Source organism: Apiospora kogelbergensis (assembly GCF_038363985.1).
Source record: "Apiospora kogelbergensis strain CBS 113332 chromosome Unknown utg000001l_segment0_segment0, whole genome shotgun sequence".
NCBI classification, from domain to species: Eukaryota; Fungi; Ascomycota; class Sordariomycetes; order Amphisphaeriales; family Apiosporaceae; genus Apiospora; species Apiospora kogelbergensis.
The window spans coordinates 7,686,619-7,701,935 of record NW_027117418.1 but is presented as its reverse complement, the minus strand read 5'-3'; the positions used below and the strand labels follow the sequence as shown (position 1 = coordinate 7,701,935).

Here is a 15,317-nt window from a genome sequence, read left to right as displayed (position 1 = left end):
ACTCTCGCAGGCCATGCTCGACGTATTTGAGGCTTCTCTTCCGCTATGAAACCTTAATTCAGTTGAGCTGACTAGTCGATTACTGCCCTTTTAACCTTAAGAGTCTCTACCGTCGGAGCCTATTGGTCTGTTTGCCCTATACTGTCGGCAGAGGAGGGAAAAGCCTGTCAGGATTCGGGAGTCGTATGGGGTTTCAAGACACCTTGCCAGTTGCTTGCTTCTTCCTCCTCCCCCCCAGTCGCTCGTCCTGCCTGCTTCATTCGGATCCAACCAATTGCAAACACACATAACGAGTATTTTGGAAGGGCTTCACCACATGAAGTAACCAAGAAGAAACGAACCGCTATATACCACATGGGCCAATCTCCGTCTTTGGACTTTCTTTATTAGCCCGCCAAAGACAATTCTGGTTTCCAATTGCATTGGCAACCGCCCGCCGCCCACTTAGGTACTCTGCGGGGAAAGGCTTTGAACGAACAAGGAAGACAACCTTTGGAACTACCTCATTAGCAACCCACACAACCATCTATTTACCTGCCTTACCTTACATTACTTACTACCTATATACCGAATCTGCGACACCTCTTTGTCTTTGTATTCCAACTTTCTTTCTTGGACAACCGCTTGACTGCTGAAAACAACCTGCGTCAATTTCTCAGACCGGGGCAATTGACCGTCTCACCGTCGCTTTCGCACCTTCAACCAACCTGCCCTGCCATAGGCTCGACGCTACCAGTCCTAAAAAAACATATCGACATATCCGGCAAGTATAGTTAGGTGTGCCCATAGAAGCTGCAAAGACTCGAGACTGTGACATCGCGGTCGCAACAAGTTGCCCGTCACCTGACCCCCGCGCCTGTCTTCGGCTCCAAGCGCACCCGCCCGTGCTGGTTCTTGATCGGAGCTACGATCCGTCACATTGGCACATTGGCGCCGTATGCAGTAGTGCTTCCTACTCGAGTCGAACCCACCGCTCTTACCCACCACGTCGCTTGCGGTCGTCAGCTTCCTACACGACACGGGCGCCAAGCTGGAAATCTCGCAACTCCTTTCCCCGTCACCTCGCACGACTCTCCCAGCTTCCCAATTGACCCCGACACGGCCACTCCGGCGTACACAGCTGCTTAGCTTGGCCTCGTCTCCACCGACTACCTAACACCGAGGCTCTGACCCTCTATTACCTTTCCAAACAAAACACATGCCGAGCCTAGGATTCCTTAAGAAGAAACGGACGAGAGAGGACAAGTCAGATCCCTCTTCCAGTCAACCCACAAGTCCGGTCACTCCCATCACTCCGACATCCGCGAGGCCATTCGACAATCCGCTCTCACACCCTCCACCCAGACGACTGCGAGGAGCTCGCTCTCCAATACGCACACCAAATCGACGTCCGGGAGCTATTCGGGGCTCAAAGAAACACAAGCTCCAGCTTCGGCTGGGGGAGGGTCGCAGATGAATTCCATATCGAGCCACCAGCAGCAGACTCCCTTTGGGATTCAGCACACCCCAAGCCCTGGCCATATTGGTACGCCACAGAACCTGCCCAGCATTAACAACTTGATAAATCCGCCCCAGGTAGATGGTACGAATGAGTATACACATCTTCCAGACTATACGAGCGTCAATCGTGCTAACAAATGACACCCAAAAGGCGCAGGAAACAATGGCGCTCCTCCCGTCCCGCAACATCAAAACCACGGACCGGGCCCTAATCAGCCGCATCACCAATCGACGCTGTCGGAGTCCAGAGTAACAAAGGGCAAATACTCGCTAGGCGACTTCGACATGCTGAGGACACTGGGTACCGGTAGCTTTGGGCGCGTCCATTTAGTGCAATCGAAGCATAACCAGCGGTATTATGCGATCAAAGTTCTGAAGAAGGCGCAAGTTGTCAAGATGAAGCAGGTCGAGCACACCAACGATGAGCGGAAAATGCTGAGCGAGGTTAAACACCCATTTCTCATCACTCTATGGGGCACATTTCACGATTGCAAGAACATATACATGGTCATGGACTTTGTCGAAGGTGGCGAGCTATTCTCATTGCTGAGGAAGTCTGGTGTAAGTGGTCCTCCCCACCTTGTTTGCCTTCGCCCTAGTCGGTGGTGTCCGTTTGGCTGACGAGTTCCCAAAGCGATTTCCCAACCCTGTGGCCAAGTTCTACGCCGCCGAGGTGACTCTAGCGCTCGAGTATCTACACACGAAGAACATCATCTATCGAGATCTGAAGCCCGAGAACTTGCTACTGGACCGCCATGGGCATCTGAAAATAACAGATTTCGGGTTTGCCAAGCGCGTGCCGGACAAGACGTGGACGTTGTGCGGTACACCAGACTACCTGGCTCCTGAGGTGGTCAGCAACAAGGGGTACAACAAATCGGTCGATTGGTAAGTCTCCGGGTGGGTTGATTGCATGCATGCATGGCAGATAGCTAATGGCGGAGTGGCAGGTGGTCTTTGGGGATTCTCATCTACGAAATGCTCTGTGGTTATACCCCTTTCTGGGACAGTGGGTCGCCCATGAAGATTTACGAGAACATTTTGAGGGGCAAGGTCAAATATCCGCAATACATCAATCCGGATGCGCAGAACCTGCTCCAGAGTCTCATCACGCCGGACTTGACGAAGCGCCTCGGCAACCTGTACGGTGGGCCGCAAGACGTCAAGAACCATCCGTGGTTCGCCGAAGTCACGTGGGACCGGTTGCTCAGGAAGGATATCGACGCTCCTTACACACCGCCCGTGAAAGCCGGGGCAGGAGACGCCAGCCAATTCGATCGGTATCCGGAGGAGCAAGAAAAATATGGCCAGACCGGAACGGACGAGTAAGTTTGGAGACGGTGGCTATTTCAGGCGAATGTTAGACTAACACAATCCAGGTTCGGACATTTGTTTGGCGAGTTCTAAGGGTGCTTCTGGTGCTTCTGGTGCACAAAGGTGCTAGCCTTTTAACGGTGGACTAGAAGCGGTGTGGTGGTGTATGGGGGACGGAGTATACGATCGCAAGAGACATGGGTTAGGGATTAAAGATTCTGGGTGGTCAGTTTTGACCAGGCAGGTACAAAGGGATCAAAGGTGAGTTTCCATGGGGCGGCGGCTGCATTATACTCTTATGCTCTATTATGGCACGACGGAGTTGATGCTGGGCTGGGTACGAAGGGTATTTGCCTGCTACGCTACGACTATGAATAGCGCTTATCCTTGAAAAATGTAAGCTTTCCAGTAGCAAGATTACGAAGGCAATTATTATTATTATCATTCTACTACTGCTGCTGCAACCGTGTTTTAATGAAATGAAACGAAACGGAACCCCTTTGATGGGCGAGCGGAAGAGACGACGATAAATTGGAACCGTTGAAAGAAGCTTCAGGTAAGCAAGGGGAGGGTTGCGCTGCTAAGCTGCGTCCCCCCCCACATGGGATAGTGTGGACCGGGTTGTGGTTTTGCAGCCGCTGCAACCAATTCCAACAGACGGGACGGAGCCCGAGGATGCGTGAGCTTGAAGGGACGATATGTTGCTTGCTGGGTCGGAAGTATAAGGAAATTGAGGGAAACACGTCAACGGCAACCCATCGATCAGTCCCTTGGGTCCGTCACCGACTTATGTGTGTGTGTGTGTATGTGTATGTGTGTGCATGTATCGCCCGCACTTCCTCCCCCGCTCTCTCTCTCTCTGTCTCTCTCTCTCTCTCAGTCTCACCTCTCACCTCTCTCCGCCCTCCTCTCACCTTACCGAGCCGAGCATAAAGCAGGTGCATGCATATTACCTGTACGTATGTCGATGCTGTCACACGCTGCGGCTCTCACCTCTGCTTTTCCCCACTCTTACCCATGCCACTGGGGATGCTCTTTTCTCGCTTCCCAGCTCCTCATCGGCCATCGACCCGCCTCGCCCATTATTGGTTTCCCGCTTATTCTGCTTTCTTGGGATGATTGGAAGAAGCGAAAGGAGCAGGGACTCGACAAAGAAACCCTCATCCAACAACTTTTTCATACCTCTCTTTTTCCGCCGACGAGCAAAGTGACAAGTCCACCTGCTGGCTGTGATAGTGAGCTGTAATTGTCCAGCTTTCCCAATACTTTCTCTCGCTCTTCTTTTTCTTTTCCCACTTCTCTGCATTGCATATCCCCGGCCCTGTATATACATGTACATACATACCATTACTTGCATCTCGGAGAAGCGGAGCGCATGCGGTGGTTCGTGCTGCGACGGATGATTGCTTGATTGCTTGATCGCTTGATTGCTTTGCTTTGCTGGTGCTTCCCTCCAAGTTTTCCCTTGGCCCTCAATTGGTTTGGTACATAACCTGCCTGCTTTATACATACCAACTGCGCCTCCGCTTGCACTGGGCAAGAATCGAAATCGCCAACGAGGAACGCCAAGTCTGCCCAAGATGGATGACTATATGTTCACCGCCCATGTCAGGGAGACCAAGGTTGTCAGCGAGGCCACAAGCTACCTCGAAATCTTCAACTATGCCGTACGCCCGTTCGCCCTCTCTTGCTTTTGTCCTTGTTCTACTATAATCTGGTGGTGGTGGCGCAGCAACTGCCTCCTTCTTCCTTTGCTGCAAGCTCCGGGTTATTCACCGTGCTTTTCCCCCTTTCTTACACCGCTTCTCGTTCTGATATTGCAAAAGAGAAAGAGAGCGGGTTGTTTGATATACTTGTTGGAAACTGACCTCAAACGGAACGGACTGGCTGAATATATTCAATGTAGGACCCGACTTTGAATTATAACGAAGAACACCCGCTAGAGTCATTGGAGTTCGACAACTTCCTAAATCGCCGGGTAAGTGTCTCCCGTCCCATCGTTTTCCGGTCTTGGCTCTCGATCGCTACGGGACCGGCCCAAATCTTGTTTGGACGTTGGCTGGCTTTTGTTCGATCGAGCCGGTGCCGCATTGCCGGCAGTGGAGCTTCCTTCGTCTTGGACAGCTGCACTGCACCCTTAATCACGCCTCGTCTCTCATCTCATCTCATCTCCATCCCTTCCCATCCCTTCCCATCTCGTAACGTTCCTGTCTGAGATCTACATGAGATCTGCGCATCTCAGAGATGCACAACATATTGCATGAGTCACAATAGTATAAAAAACCTCTGAATGTTGACCATGCTCTCCTTGATTCACAGGGCGCTTTCGACCCGCCGGCACACGGGTCCAAACCCCTCAGCGGCATCCGCTTGATGTAAGTAAGCTATCATGCCAAGTCATGTCACCACCCCTGTTATTTGTGTGTAAGACATATGAGACATGTTGCCAGGTGACTGACAGATACGTACGCAAACAGACTCCAGAAGAATGCCAAGCACCCCGAGACGTTCTCCCCTCATCACATCTCGTTGGAGCAACGCGAATATGCCTCCATGGTGAGGATTTTGCGCCTGCCCTTCCGTGCCATAGAGGGTACGAGTGTAGTTGGGCCCTTTTTCTGGGCTTCCTATGACCACGATGCAAACGATCCTCATCTGCGTAAGACTTTATCTCTTGAATCCTTCTTCCCATGCGCGGTATCTTTGTCTTACAACATGTGAGACTGTGAGCTTGATTGGCTGACTCCCGTCTTCAGAAATCATCCATCGAAAGTCGGATGTGCGCAAGAAGGGGAAGACCCGTGGCTGGGAGCTCATGCTCTCGCACTCCTTCAATACCAATATCACGACTGGCTATGTCAAGGGGACGGCCTCGTCGGACATCAACGATGCCATTGAGCACCTGAGGTCGTGCGCCGCCCAGGTGGCACACCCGTTCCTCTTGCCCATCATCATCTTGTCGCACGACCTGTCCTCGCGCTCGGATCAGAAACAGCGCGAGGCGCGCGCCTGGCTGCGGCGGCTCGAGAACGCCGTCACCATGCGTAACGAGATCGACGAGAAGGAAGGATATATGGACTTCGACCTCGACGCCATCAACCGCGACCTGGTCGAGTGTCACTCCCAAGTGCTGTGGCGGCGCCCGCAGGCGTACCAGGAGATCATTAAAGAGGTCGGCACGGGCATGGACAAGTGGTGGCAGATGACGGACCACAACCGCCCGGAAATCACGGCACTCCACGACAGCCTCCTTAGCCGGCTGGATTTCTACCGCATCAAATTGACGGGTATTGAGCATTACGTGCATACGACTCTGGAGAGGTTGAACATCCAGCGGCAAGCTGTAAGTCATGGTCTCCCGTTGTCACCTCCCTGTGTTATATCACATGGATATGGGTTGGCTGTTGTACCAATGCGTTCTCAGAGGGCGTGCTAACACTACCTCATTATAGCTGTACAACATTATCGCACAGAAGGAGTCTAAACTGAACCTGGAAATGGCGGCTCAGCAGCGACGTCTAGCTCACGCCAGCAAGCGTGACAGCACCGCCATGAAGACGCTATCCCTGCTCGGTGCTCTCTTTCTCCCGGGCACTTTCCTATCGTCGATTTTCAGCATGAGCTTCTTCGACTTCAACGTGGGCAAGGCGTATCCAGGCATGGATCCGGACGACTACAGCGGCAAAGGCGCCAGCGTGTCCGAGTACCTGTGGCTGTACTTTGTTGTGACAATCCCGCTGACGCTGGCCATCGTGGGCGCGTGGTGGTACCTTGACCGCCGGCGGCAGAAGACGTACGCAGCCGAGGACATCGACATCGAGGAGGGCATCGGCCGCATGGAGACGGAGATCATGGCCGTCATGCGCAAGAAGACGATGAGCAAGGCAACGACGTGGAATTCCGGGTCTCAGCCGGCGCTCCAGCTGGTCAAGAAGATCGAGTCATGATAGTCGTGGTATACGCATACAGGTGCCTTCCGGGGACTTCCACGCTATGACGGGTTTGGAGGTTTGCCGGGCCCAAGAGGGGACGCTTCGACTTTGAGCCCAAAGAATGGATTTGCGCAAGGACAAAGATGAAGAGCAACCAAAAGACCCAACGCTACGAGAGCTTTCCTTGCCGTCATCAGAGAGAAAAATAAAACGCTGGACGAAGGAGAAAGACCGACCAGAGACTGGATAAGCTCTGGGATAGAGATCTTTACGACACTTTACGACCTTCATGAACGACTGGTACGAAACCAAAAACATATATACTGTCCATATAGAGAGAACGACATTAGCTGCGCAAGATATACGTAATACATTTGTTTGGATATACGTTAATATACTTACCTACCCACTACCACCGTCACCAGTTTCCTGTTGAGTTTGAAATATGATATCTGTTTGACTCATGGCACCAGCGTGATATACTGTGTATAGACGAGTCTGACTAACAAGCGGACGATATCATGCACCTGCCTGCCTGTTACGAGGACCATAATAACGTAGTCATTGTGTAGGCATGTGTAGCACATACAGTTTGATGGTGATACCTGCGATTACTGGAATGGCACGTCTCAAGCCCGTTATATTTAGGACATCTCTAGGAGACAGTCCAGCTTGCCCGAGGAAGGCCGCTAGCCGTGACAGATCTCCAAACCAGTTGACGGGATAGACACCTTCTGTTCGTACCTAACTAAACGTCTATGTATCGATTCGAGTGGCTACCTGCCTGGCGATAAGCTCATCTACGGCTGTTGTTGGAAGTCGCTGTCTTACGGCCAGCAGGTTGGCCCAATATGTAGCCACCAAGAGATCGATATCCAGCACACGGGCGCTCGCGAGAAGGCTTCCAGAGTATCCATTGCCCGTATCAACGGTCCTATATCGGATAGAAGATATACTCCTTCTCAAACGTAGAGCATGTCTTCGTCGATGCACTTGGGGGACACTGGACAACACACATACACAAAAGAAGAAGAAGAAGCGCAAAGCTTCTTCTCCCTGCCTTCCCGGCCCTCGTCCCCGGCCTTGGAAGTAGGGTTCGGCAATCCCGTGTCCCTATGCCACCACGTCCATCACACAGCCAGGGCCACACGTACGCACGCACACAAGCTTTCGATGGTATTTCGAAACACCAAACACGTACGTACACGTACCTCCCTCCCCTCCCTTCCCTCCCCGCCAAATGATTCTCACGATAGCTCAATGGTGTTCCAGATCGGAAGCGACGCATCGCGATCGGACATAGGGTTTCGCTACCCTACAACGCCCACCCACGCACACGTATTCTATCTAGGCGGCCGACTAACGCTATATGGATATTTATTTACTTGGGCTTATCCACACAGCCCGATAGAGGGGTTGTCTACAACAAATCCATGGGCGGATGGATCCGAATCTTGTACAGTATGAAGTGGTAAAGTAGGCAAAGCCGTCCGGTCCATGGCCAAAGTACAAGTATGGAGCCCCAAGCCTCGACCGCTCAACCGGGATGGGCCTGGCTTTGACAGCCATGCTATACAGCTTGGGAAAAGCTATGGTGGAGATCCCCAAAGTGAAGCAGGAAAACATCCCGATTTGATGGGCGCCTATTTAGTCCGGTGGGTTTGGATGTGCTGGTATACAGGCATCTTCACCGTCCTTGATCAAATTACAAGTACATGTCCGTCTAGCTCAGGAGCTTACCAGATACCCTTTCATGCGGGAAGAAGGCGGACGGGCTTTGTCGGAACAACCAAGTGATATATATATTATTCTCCAACATGAGTCGAGTAATGTATCTACCTGCTGCTATGTCCGACTTAAAAAAATTAGTTGTGCTTGTTTCTTTTTTTGCTTGTCTTTTTCCCCAGTGCCGGTTTGTGGATCTTGCTTGTGGATGTATGTGTACAGACAGCAGCAGCTAGCTTATCCTAGCTGCGAAGCTGTTCGTTCCCCATTGCTGCCCATGTATGTACAGTGACATCAATGCGTGCCTTGCCGATCCATTCCGCTACTGGTCTTTATGAACCCGACTATACCATGCGTACATCGTGGGGGGTCTTCTTGTCGGCCTGTCACTTTCATATCCGGCACAGTGTAGATATTCCAGAATGCCAATCTTGCTTGTCATTTCCTTGTTTGTTTGTCTTTGTCAAGTCCTAGCTCTTCCGTCCAAGACGTGCTTATTAAATTGTGTATATGGGTGGTTGCCAAAGTTCCTCCAGGATGTTGAAGTGGAGATGTAGTCTACAGCAGAAGATGGCTTGCTGCATTGTGTGTGGGGGGTAAGTTGCAAAGGGGGTATAGAGTTGAAAGAAAAACTGCTGGTCGAGACTGTCCAGAGACCGAGCGCATGCAGTAGCAATTATCACTACCGGCTCAAAGTCGCCAAAAACCCTCTCTGTCCATACCAGGAGTCCCGTATGGATCCGTTTAACGTGCAACCTCGTAATGTCGTGTGGTGATGAGAGAAAAGAAAACGTCGCTAAAAGTCCAAAGAGGCCCGCTGCCCCGGGAAGCGGCTGTTTGAGCCAGAAACCCCCAGGGCTGTGGGCATATGCAAATGCCGTGCTGTCGGAGAGGCGAGTGTTGCCGCAACCAAGAATAACGGGGGGAGGGCTTCCGCTAGAACCACCAGACGCCATGTGTCCAACGAGAACACAAACGCCAAACCGAATGCCGATCAAGAGGAACGCCGCCTCGATCATGCCGTGTGCCACGCAAAAACCATTCCAGCCAGCCCAGCCAACCGAAACCATTTCCCAAACCGACCGTCCTAGCCGGCCGTCATCCCCCTCCTCATAAATAAAACGCCGCCGATGCAATGCAAAATTATAAAGAACCAAGTTGCAAAAGGGCTTGGATGGCCTCTCGCTCCTGGGAATTAGGCGAGGCCGCCAATGCAGCCAAGTCGATGTTATCCAGTCGTGGCTCGCGTAGCATGCCAGTCCCGGAGAAGCTGCGGTAGGCTCCCGTAGAGTTCATGCGGGATGAAAAGTCACGATGAGCGTCAGCTGGGGTCGAGTAGGAGCCTGCGCGCAAAGCGGCAGCTCCGACCGCCGCCCAGTCTTCGTCATCAGTAGCGTCTTCTGGGTCGTCATTCATGGTCATGTCGTCGTCGCCAGCTTCTGAGCACGAGGCCGAAGCGGGACCGTCCAAGGAGCCGAGAGACATCTTGTCCGCCTCGTTCTCCATCATGGACACATCATGATCGTCATGCGAGAAGATTGCCGAGTTGCCAACGCTCGTGGCACGGGCGGCCAGCCTGGCGCGCTCATTGCGACCAGGTGCCTTGTGGATGGGGATCCCTCCAGCAGGGTAGGAGGTCGGGCCGCTGGCTTCAGGAGACATTCGAGACCGACAGGGCTGACCTCGTCGCCTCGCGTTCCATCGCCCCCAGCCGACCTTCTCAAAAATCACGTCACCGTTCACACCACCACCGCCTCCTCCTTGGGCCCCGTGTCCGTGCCCGTGTCCCTTCCCTTCCAGCGCCGCGACTACCAGCCTCCGGGCCTTGGGTGGCGGGATGCCAGCAAAGCCGGGGACTGATGTCGTCAGGTAGCCCATGATGTGACGGATGGCCAGAGGGCCGTGGTTCAGCACGATCTCGGGCAGGTGGTACTTGGAGAGCAGAGCCGGAGAGATGGCACCGGCCGACTCGAAGGTTGGGGAACCCACCGAGTCGGAGTCGGTTCCATCGTGCAGATCCAGATCTGAATCGATGGGCTCTAAGGGCTGTTGCCTGTGCGAAGTCTGCAGCTGGGCTTTGAGCCCATGCGGAGGCAGCGCAGGGGATATGGAGTTGGGAGGAGTCGGAAGAGGATGGTTTCGTGTCACAGGGACACTCCGTCGTCCGGCCGCTACAGCAGTGAAGTTGTCTCGGGGGGCGGAGGTCTTGGGGATATCGCGAGCAGCAGCTGATGCCAGGGACGCCATGTTGGGAATGTGTAAATACTTCGAGACGAGTCTAGATAGTGTCGCAACACAAGATTAGCATACCGAGAGGATGCAGAGGGGGTTTGTTGCTTTGTGCGACGCGTGGAGGGCAGTGTGGCCGAGTGGCCAGGGTTGAGTCAGAGAGAGAGGGCAGGGGCAGGATGGCGACTTACAAAGCGACAGGCCCGAAAGTATACAGGAGATGAGCGACGTGCTTTGTCTTTGCTTCCGGGTCAAGGAAAACAAAAAACGATTATGGCGAGATGTTCAGCGCTGGCGCGATTATCTTGGCCGTGACAAGAAGATGACTCTTGATGTGCAATGAAATGCGTGATGTTAGTTGTTGTTGTTGGTTGTGCTTGGAGAAGGGAGAGGGATCAGCCCGAAGGTGGAAGTGAGCGACAGTCGGGTCTAATGTATTGCATGTGTGACTGACTGACTGACTGACTGGGCTGGATGGACGGGATGGACTGACTCCCAAGCCCAAACCAAGCCCAAGCCCGGGTGTAAGATAAGTAAGTGTTGGCCTGGCCGGTATTGGTAAGGAATGGGAGGAGGCATGGGAGGCATGGGAGGCATGGCCAGGGCATGGGAGGCCAGGATGTACATGGCTGGAGGTACTTGGGGTAGGTAGTGGCAGGTAGCGTTGGGTAACAAGAACAGCCCGGGGTGCCGCTATTGTCGCTGCGAGAGCTACCGGGCCTGCTGGGTCGTAGGTACCTACCCGGGGACCCAGAGACTCTGTAGAAGGGCTATGCCTGCCTGTACATACATATCTACTACCTCTACATAAAATTAGTGCATATGTATACATATCTCCCGTCTATCGCTCCCCTCCACTGTACACACGGCAACAACAAACACAGTACGAACATGTTGCATCTATCGTGAACAAAGACATGGGAAAACTATCGGTCAGAATTTTCACTGTTGCGTAAAAAAAGGAGAAGCTTGTGCGTTGTTCCTGTCGCCAAAGGGCGGTGGCTTGCTTCCCGTCTTTTCCTCCTCCTTCCTTCCCTCTCCCTGGGCGCCGTGTCGCAGAGGCCGCTGAGGTCGCTGTGCGCAGGTCGCTTCTGAAGCACTTACACGGAGCCGGAAGCCAGATTCCTAATTCCCAATCAAACAAAACCGGGGCGTTGGCCTAGCAAAGGGCCGTGGCCATGGGCCTATGGAAGCATTGGAAGCTCGAGAAAGACTGGGTGCGAGTGGCCCTTCCCTGGTTCAGATTCTCGTCGATTGTGCGCGACGGGTGAGAGGGATGGGGGGCCGGATAGATGGATGGAGTCGAAATGGGTGGGAATGAGTTGATGCGCTGGGAATAGCAGCCCAGCAGCAGCAGCCGTGGCGGAAGGGCGGTATGTGCAGTGCGCACTGTGTCGTGTCGTCTTCTTCTACTTCTTCTCTTCTTCTCTTCGTCTCTTCTCAGCCGCCTCCGTCGCCTTCCTACGAGACGGCTGGAGCTGGGCTTGCTTAGGGAGAAACCGGGACTGTGTCGCTGTCAGCTAAGGCCACTTTACTTTCGCCAATACCGTACATAAGCCTCAGCCATCATCAACCATGATACCTAACCTTCCTTCTGCTGGCCGTTTTGTACGGATTGCACCTGTAGGCGTCAGTGATTGCGTCATGGCAGCTGGATAAGCAGGATATCGCAACCCTTGGCTATGTGTTTACTCCTCTTTCTTCCTCCCCTCTCATTCGGGCATCGTATGTTTTCCCCAGACTGCGGCAACCTATCAAATGTACTTACAACACCTATTTGTGCGTGCGATTGTGCTTGCGTGTGTGCACACAATGTGTGTAGCTTGCTACTGGTAACTGCGGCAAGTGGACTTGTTATGACGTACGCGCGTCTCCATTTGCATTGTAGTCTGCTGCATTGAGAGACAAGACAGCTTGCTGCTGGTTTGTTTGAGAGCTAGAGCATCCTACACGTGCAGGCATGTAAGGTGTTGGGCTTGTTTCGGCCTCCCTCCCACCTCCCACGCATTCCCGCGAGCAGCAGCAAGCGGCAGCAAGCAGCTTGCCCTTCCAGCGAGACTAAAACGGACGGCTCAGAAGGCAGAAGAGGGGCGTGAGCCTAACAAAAGCGACTGACTGGCTGATGGGCCGCAGACCGCACTCTACAGTGTGACTGAAACTGTTTCTTGCCAAAATCCCATGACCCTCCGTTCATGTACCTACAGGGGGGCACATTTGGAGGATCCCCCGACTGACTTGGATTACTGTACAGCTCAGCGGCGGAAACTTGGACAACACAATGAACTACTCACACATCGTCGGTGTTGTTGACCACGAGACACATCTCCATTGCTGGCTTTTCGACACCGACTTGTCGCACCAGGGGAATTTTGGCAAATTCCTTTTTGGGGTTTTCAACGACCATTGTGTGAAATGAAAACAAAGGGCAATATCCACCTCCAATTTCGGTGCTTGCCCCTTTTGTGTGTAGGAAGGGTATATCATATTCAGGAAGTTATTGGTATTAACCTAGTGCTTTGGCCCAAAAGCATGCCCCCACGACGCGACGCCGTCAGGCCGTCGTTGATATCTAGGGTTTACCGTGGCCCGCACCAAACCAAAACAAAAAACGGTTTTATTGCCTGTACCTTATTATTATTGGCAATTGGCGTCGCCATCGTCTGTGTGTCCAGTACGAGGCTAGAGGAGTCAAGCACAAGTAGATGATCTCACATCGCTCTCACCAACCTGAACTCTAGATAGCGCGGCTGGCTGTGGTGGATTCAGGGGTCAAACGTGCGTGGTCAGACGCCTACGATACGATATCGTATAGAGAGAACTCCGATGCCGCAGCAACCGGACTCATTCCTGTCACATCGCATACTATGTAGATCGGATCATCAGACAAGAACACGGGACACGTTATCCATCTTTTGGATATTGTCGCACAAACTTCTCCCCTACTTACACATGCAAGCACAGCCCTAATTCGGATGCGATATTGCACATCTTGCAGAATATCTTGTTTCGACGGCATTGCGACTTACTCGTGCCTTGCTCCATGTCGATCGCTCGCTCGCTCGTCGGTCGCATGGCCTTCAAATCACATTAGGTCGGACTAGGCGAGCTAGACATGTAAGTACGACGTAGTAAGGTACCTGTCAGTACGATATGCTTTCTCGGCCGATGCGCGCGTGTCTGTCCCTCTCCCACCTCGCGCTCTCCCACACCCCCCAAAAAAGAAGCAACCTGCACGTTTTGGGAACGTGTCGATTTGATTGGCCGCCTAATCTGGCTGCTGCTGCGACTTTCGCTGCAGATCCAGATAAAAAGACTAATGTAAAGTGTGAACGTCGTATGCGCATGCGGGTAGAATCGCCTCAGATCAGTGTGCTTAATGGGTAATGGTGGTGCTAGAGATGACCTTATTATGCGAACAAAAGCCAAATACCCCGCGTCGCTGCGGAAGGCAAAACGAGCCGTTGGGTGCAGACATGTGGTATGGACCATTTGCTGGGAGTTGCCGGTTGATCCTGTGGATGGCTATTGTTATTTTCGCCCCTTCAGAAATACGTAACGAGTCCGCGCGCGCACACGCGTTGACTATCCGCGGCAGGGCAGATCGCTGAAGGGAGGGAATAGAGTTCAGCTGCTGAGTTTCCATCCAAGTGGATTGAGACGGTCTCGTCTCAGGTTTCGTCGAAACTCAGATAGTCGAGAAAGAGAGCGAACGAGTCAACCAATCAACGGCCAGCCCGGGGCACAAGACAACCTTGTTTGGACATGTAAGTCGTTAGAGCGTGTCTATTAGTGGTGACTAGCTGCTCCGTATCTCTCCACGATTCCAACTGGGAAATATAGAGTGGTTGGGTCCTTGGGGCACTCAACCTCTACCCACTCATTTGCTGTTTGGCGGATATACTACTTGTACTTGCTCAACTAGACCACCCGGATCTGCGGATGACCGTTTGGCTGCCAAAACTCTCTCGGCTCCACCCGGGGCCGGTCAGTGGCATGGCATCGCACGAGCTACTCCGTACGCACATCTCGAAATTCGACTTCGTAAGGTTGCCCTTGACTTGCACGTTTCCTGGGATGGAGGGCATTGCCCTAAGTCGGAAGTCAGCCTGGTTAGTACATTTTGACCATGGGTTGTCCCGGATTTTGGATCCCCAGAGCTTCAGGCGCATGTTCGTGATATCTGTCTAAGCGGACAGGTAACGAACCTCAAGCAAGCAGCGAGTAGACAAGGGTCCCATCGATGTGTGCCGATCCCCGAGGCGCCCAGAGTGACGGGCATCGTCTGCGGCTACACCAGGCATATTCGGGTAATTAGAACACCCGTTGAATCAGCCTCGCCTAAGGTAAGCAAAAGAGCGGGCTTGCAGTCGCTTATCCTTGTTGTTGTAAATACATTCGGCCGATACAAGGTGTCCACTATGATGCCTTTGTTTTTGTATCAGACCTTCCGCGGCCACTATAACAGTTACTATAAGTCATTGTTGAAAGGACGTCAGCGCCATTGGGTGGCTTGGTGACACGTTATCGCCGGACACTTGCAGCCCAATACGGAAGGCCGGTTCGAGCGAGACATATGATCGGTCCCAGAATGTGACACTGTGTTTCCGAGCAACTATA

General features: G+C 52.9%; 3 protein-coding genes across 3 annotated transcripts; 1 reads left to right on the top strand and 2 right to left on the bottom strand.

Moving 5' to 3' along the window:
* Positions 1-4,394: 4,394 nt before the first annotated feature.
* Positions 4,395-6,761, top strand: PG998_002476 (uncharacterized protein; the record flags this gene model as incomplete). The annotated part of the gene is made up of 6 exons (XM_066869294.1): positions 4,395-4,481; positions 4,721-4,792; positions 5,134-5,189; positions 5,292-5,473; positions 5,571-6,157; positions 6,267-6,761. The coding sequence occupies 6 exons, from the start codon at positions 4,395-4,397 to the stop codon at positions 6,759-6,761; spliced, it is 1,479 nt and encodes a 492-aa protein (XP_066737709.1).
* Positions 6,762-9,614: 2,853 nt separating this feature from the next.
* Positions 9,615-10,718, bottom strand: PG998_002475 (Sin3 binding protein-domain-containing protein; the record flags this gene model as incomplete). The annotated part of the gene is made up of 1 exon (XM_066869293.1): positions 9,615-10,718. The coding sequence occupies one exon, from the start codon at positions 10,716-10,718 to the stop codon at positions 9,615-9,617; it is 1,104 nt and encodes a 367-aa protein (XP_066737708.1).
* Positions 10,719-12,109: 1,391 nt separating this feature from the next.
* PG998_002474 (uncharacterized protein) lies at positions 12,110-13,104 on the bottom strand (the record flags this gene model as incomplete). Its single annotated transcript, XM_066869292.1, has 4 exons — positions 12,110-12,205; positions 12,469-12,494; positions 12,566-12,636; positions 12,992-13,104. The coding sequence occupies 4 exons, from the start codon at positions 13,102-13,104 to the stop codon at positions 12,110-12,112; spliced, it is 306 nt and encodes a 101-aa protein (XP_066737707.1).
* Between the last annotated feature and the right edge of the window lie 2,213 nt (positions 13,105-15,317).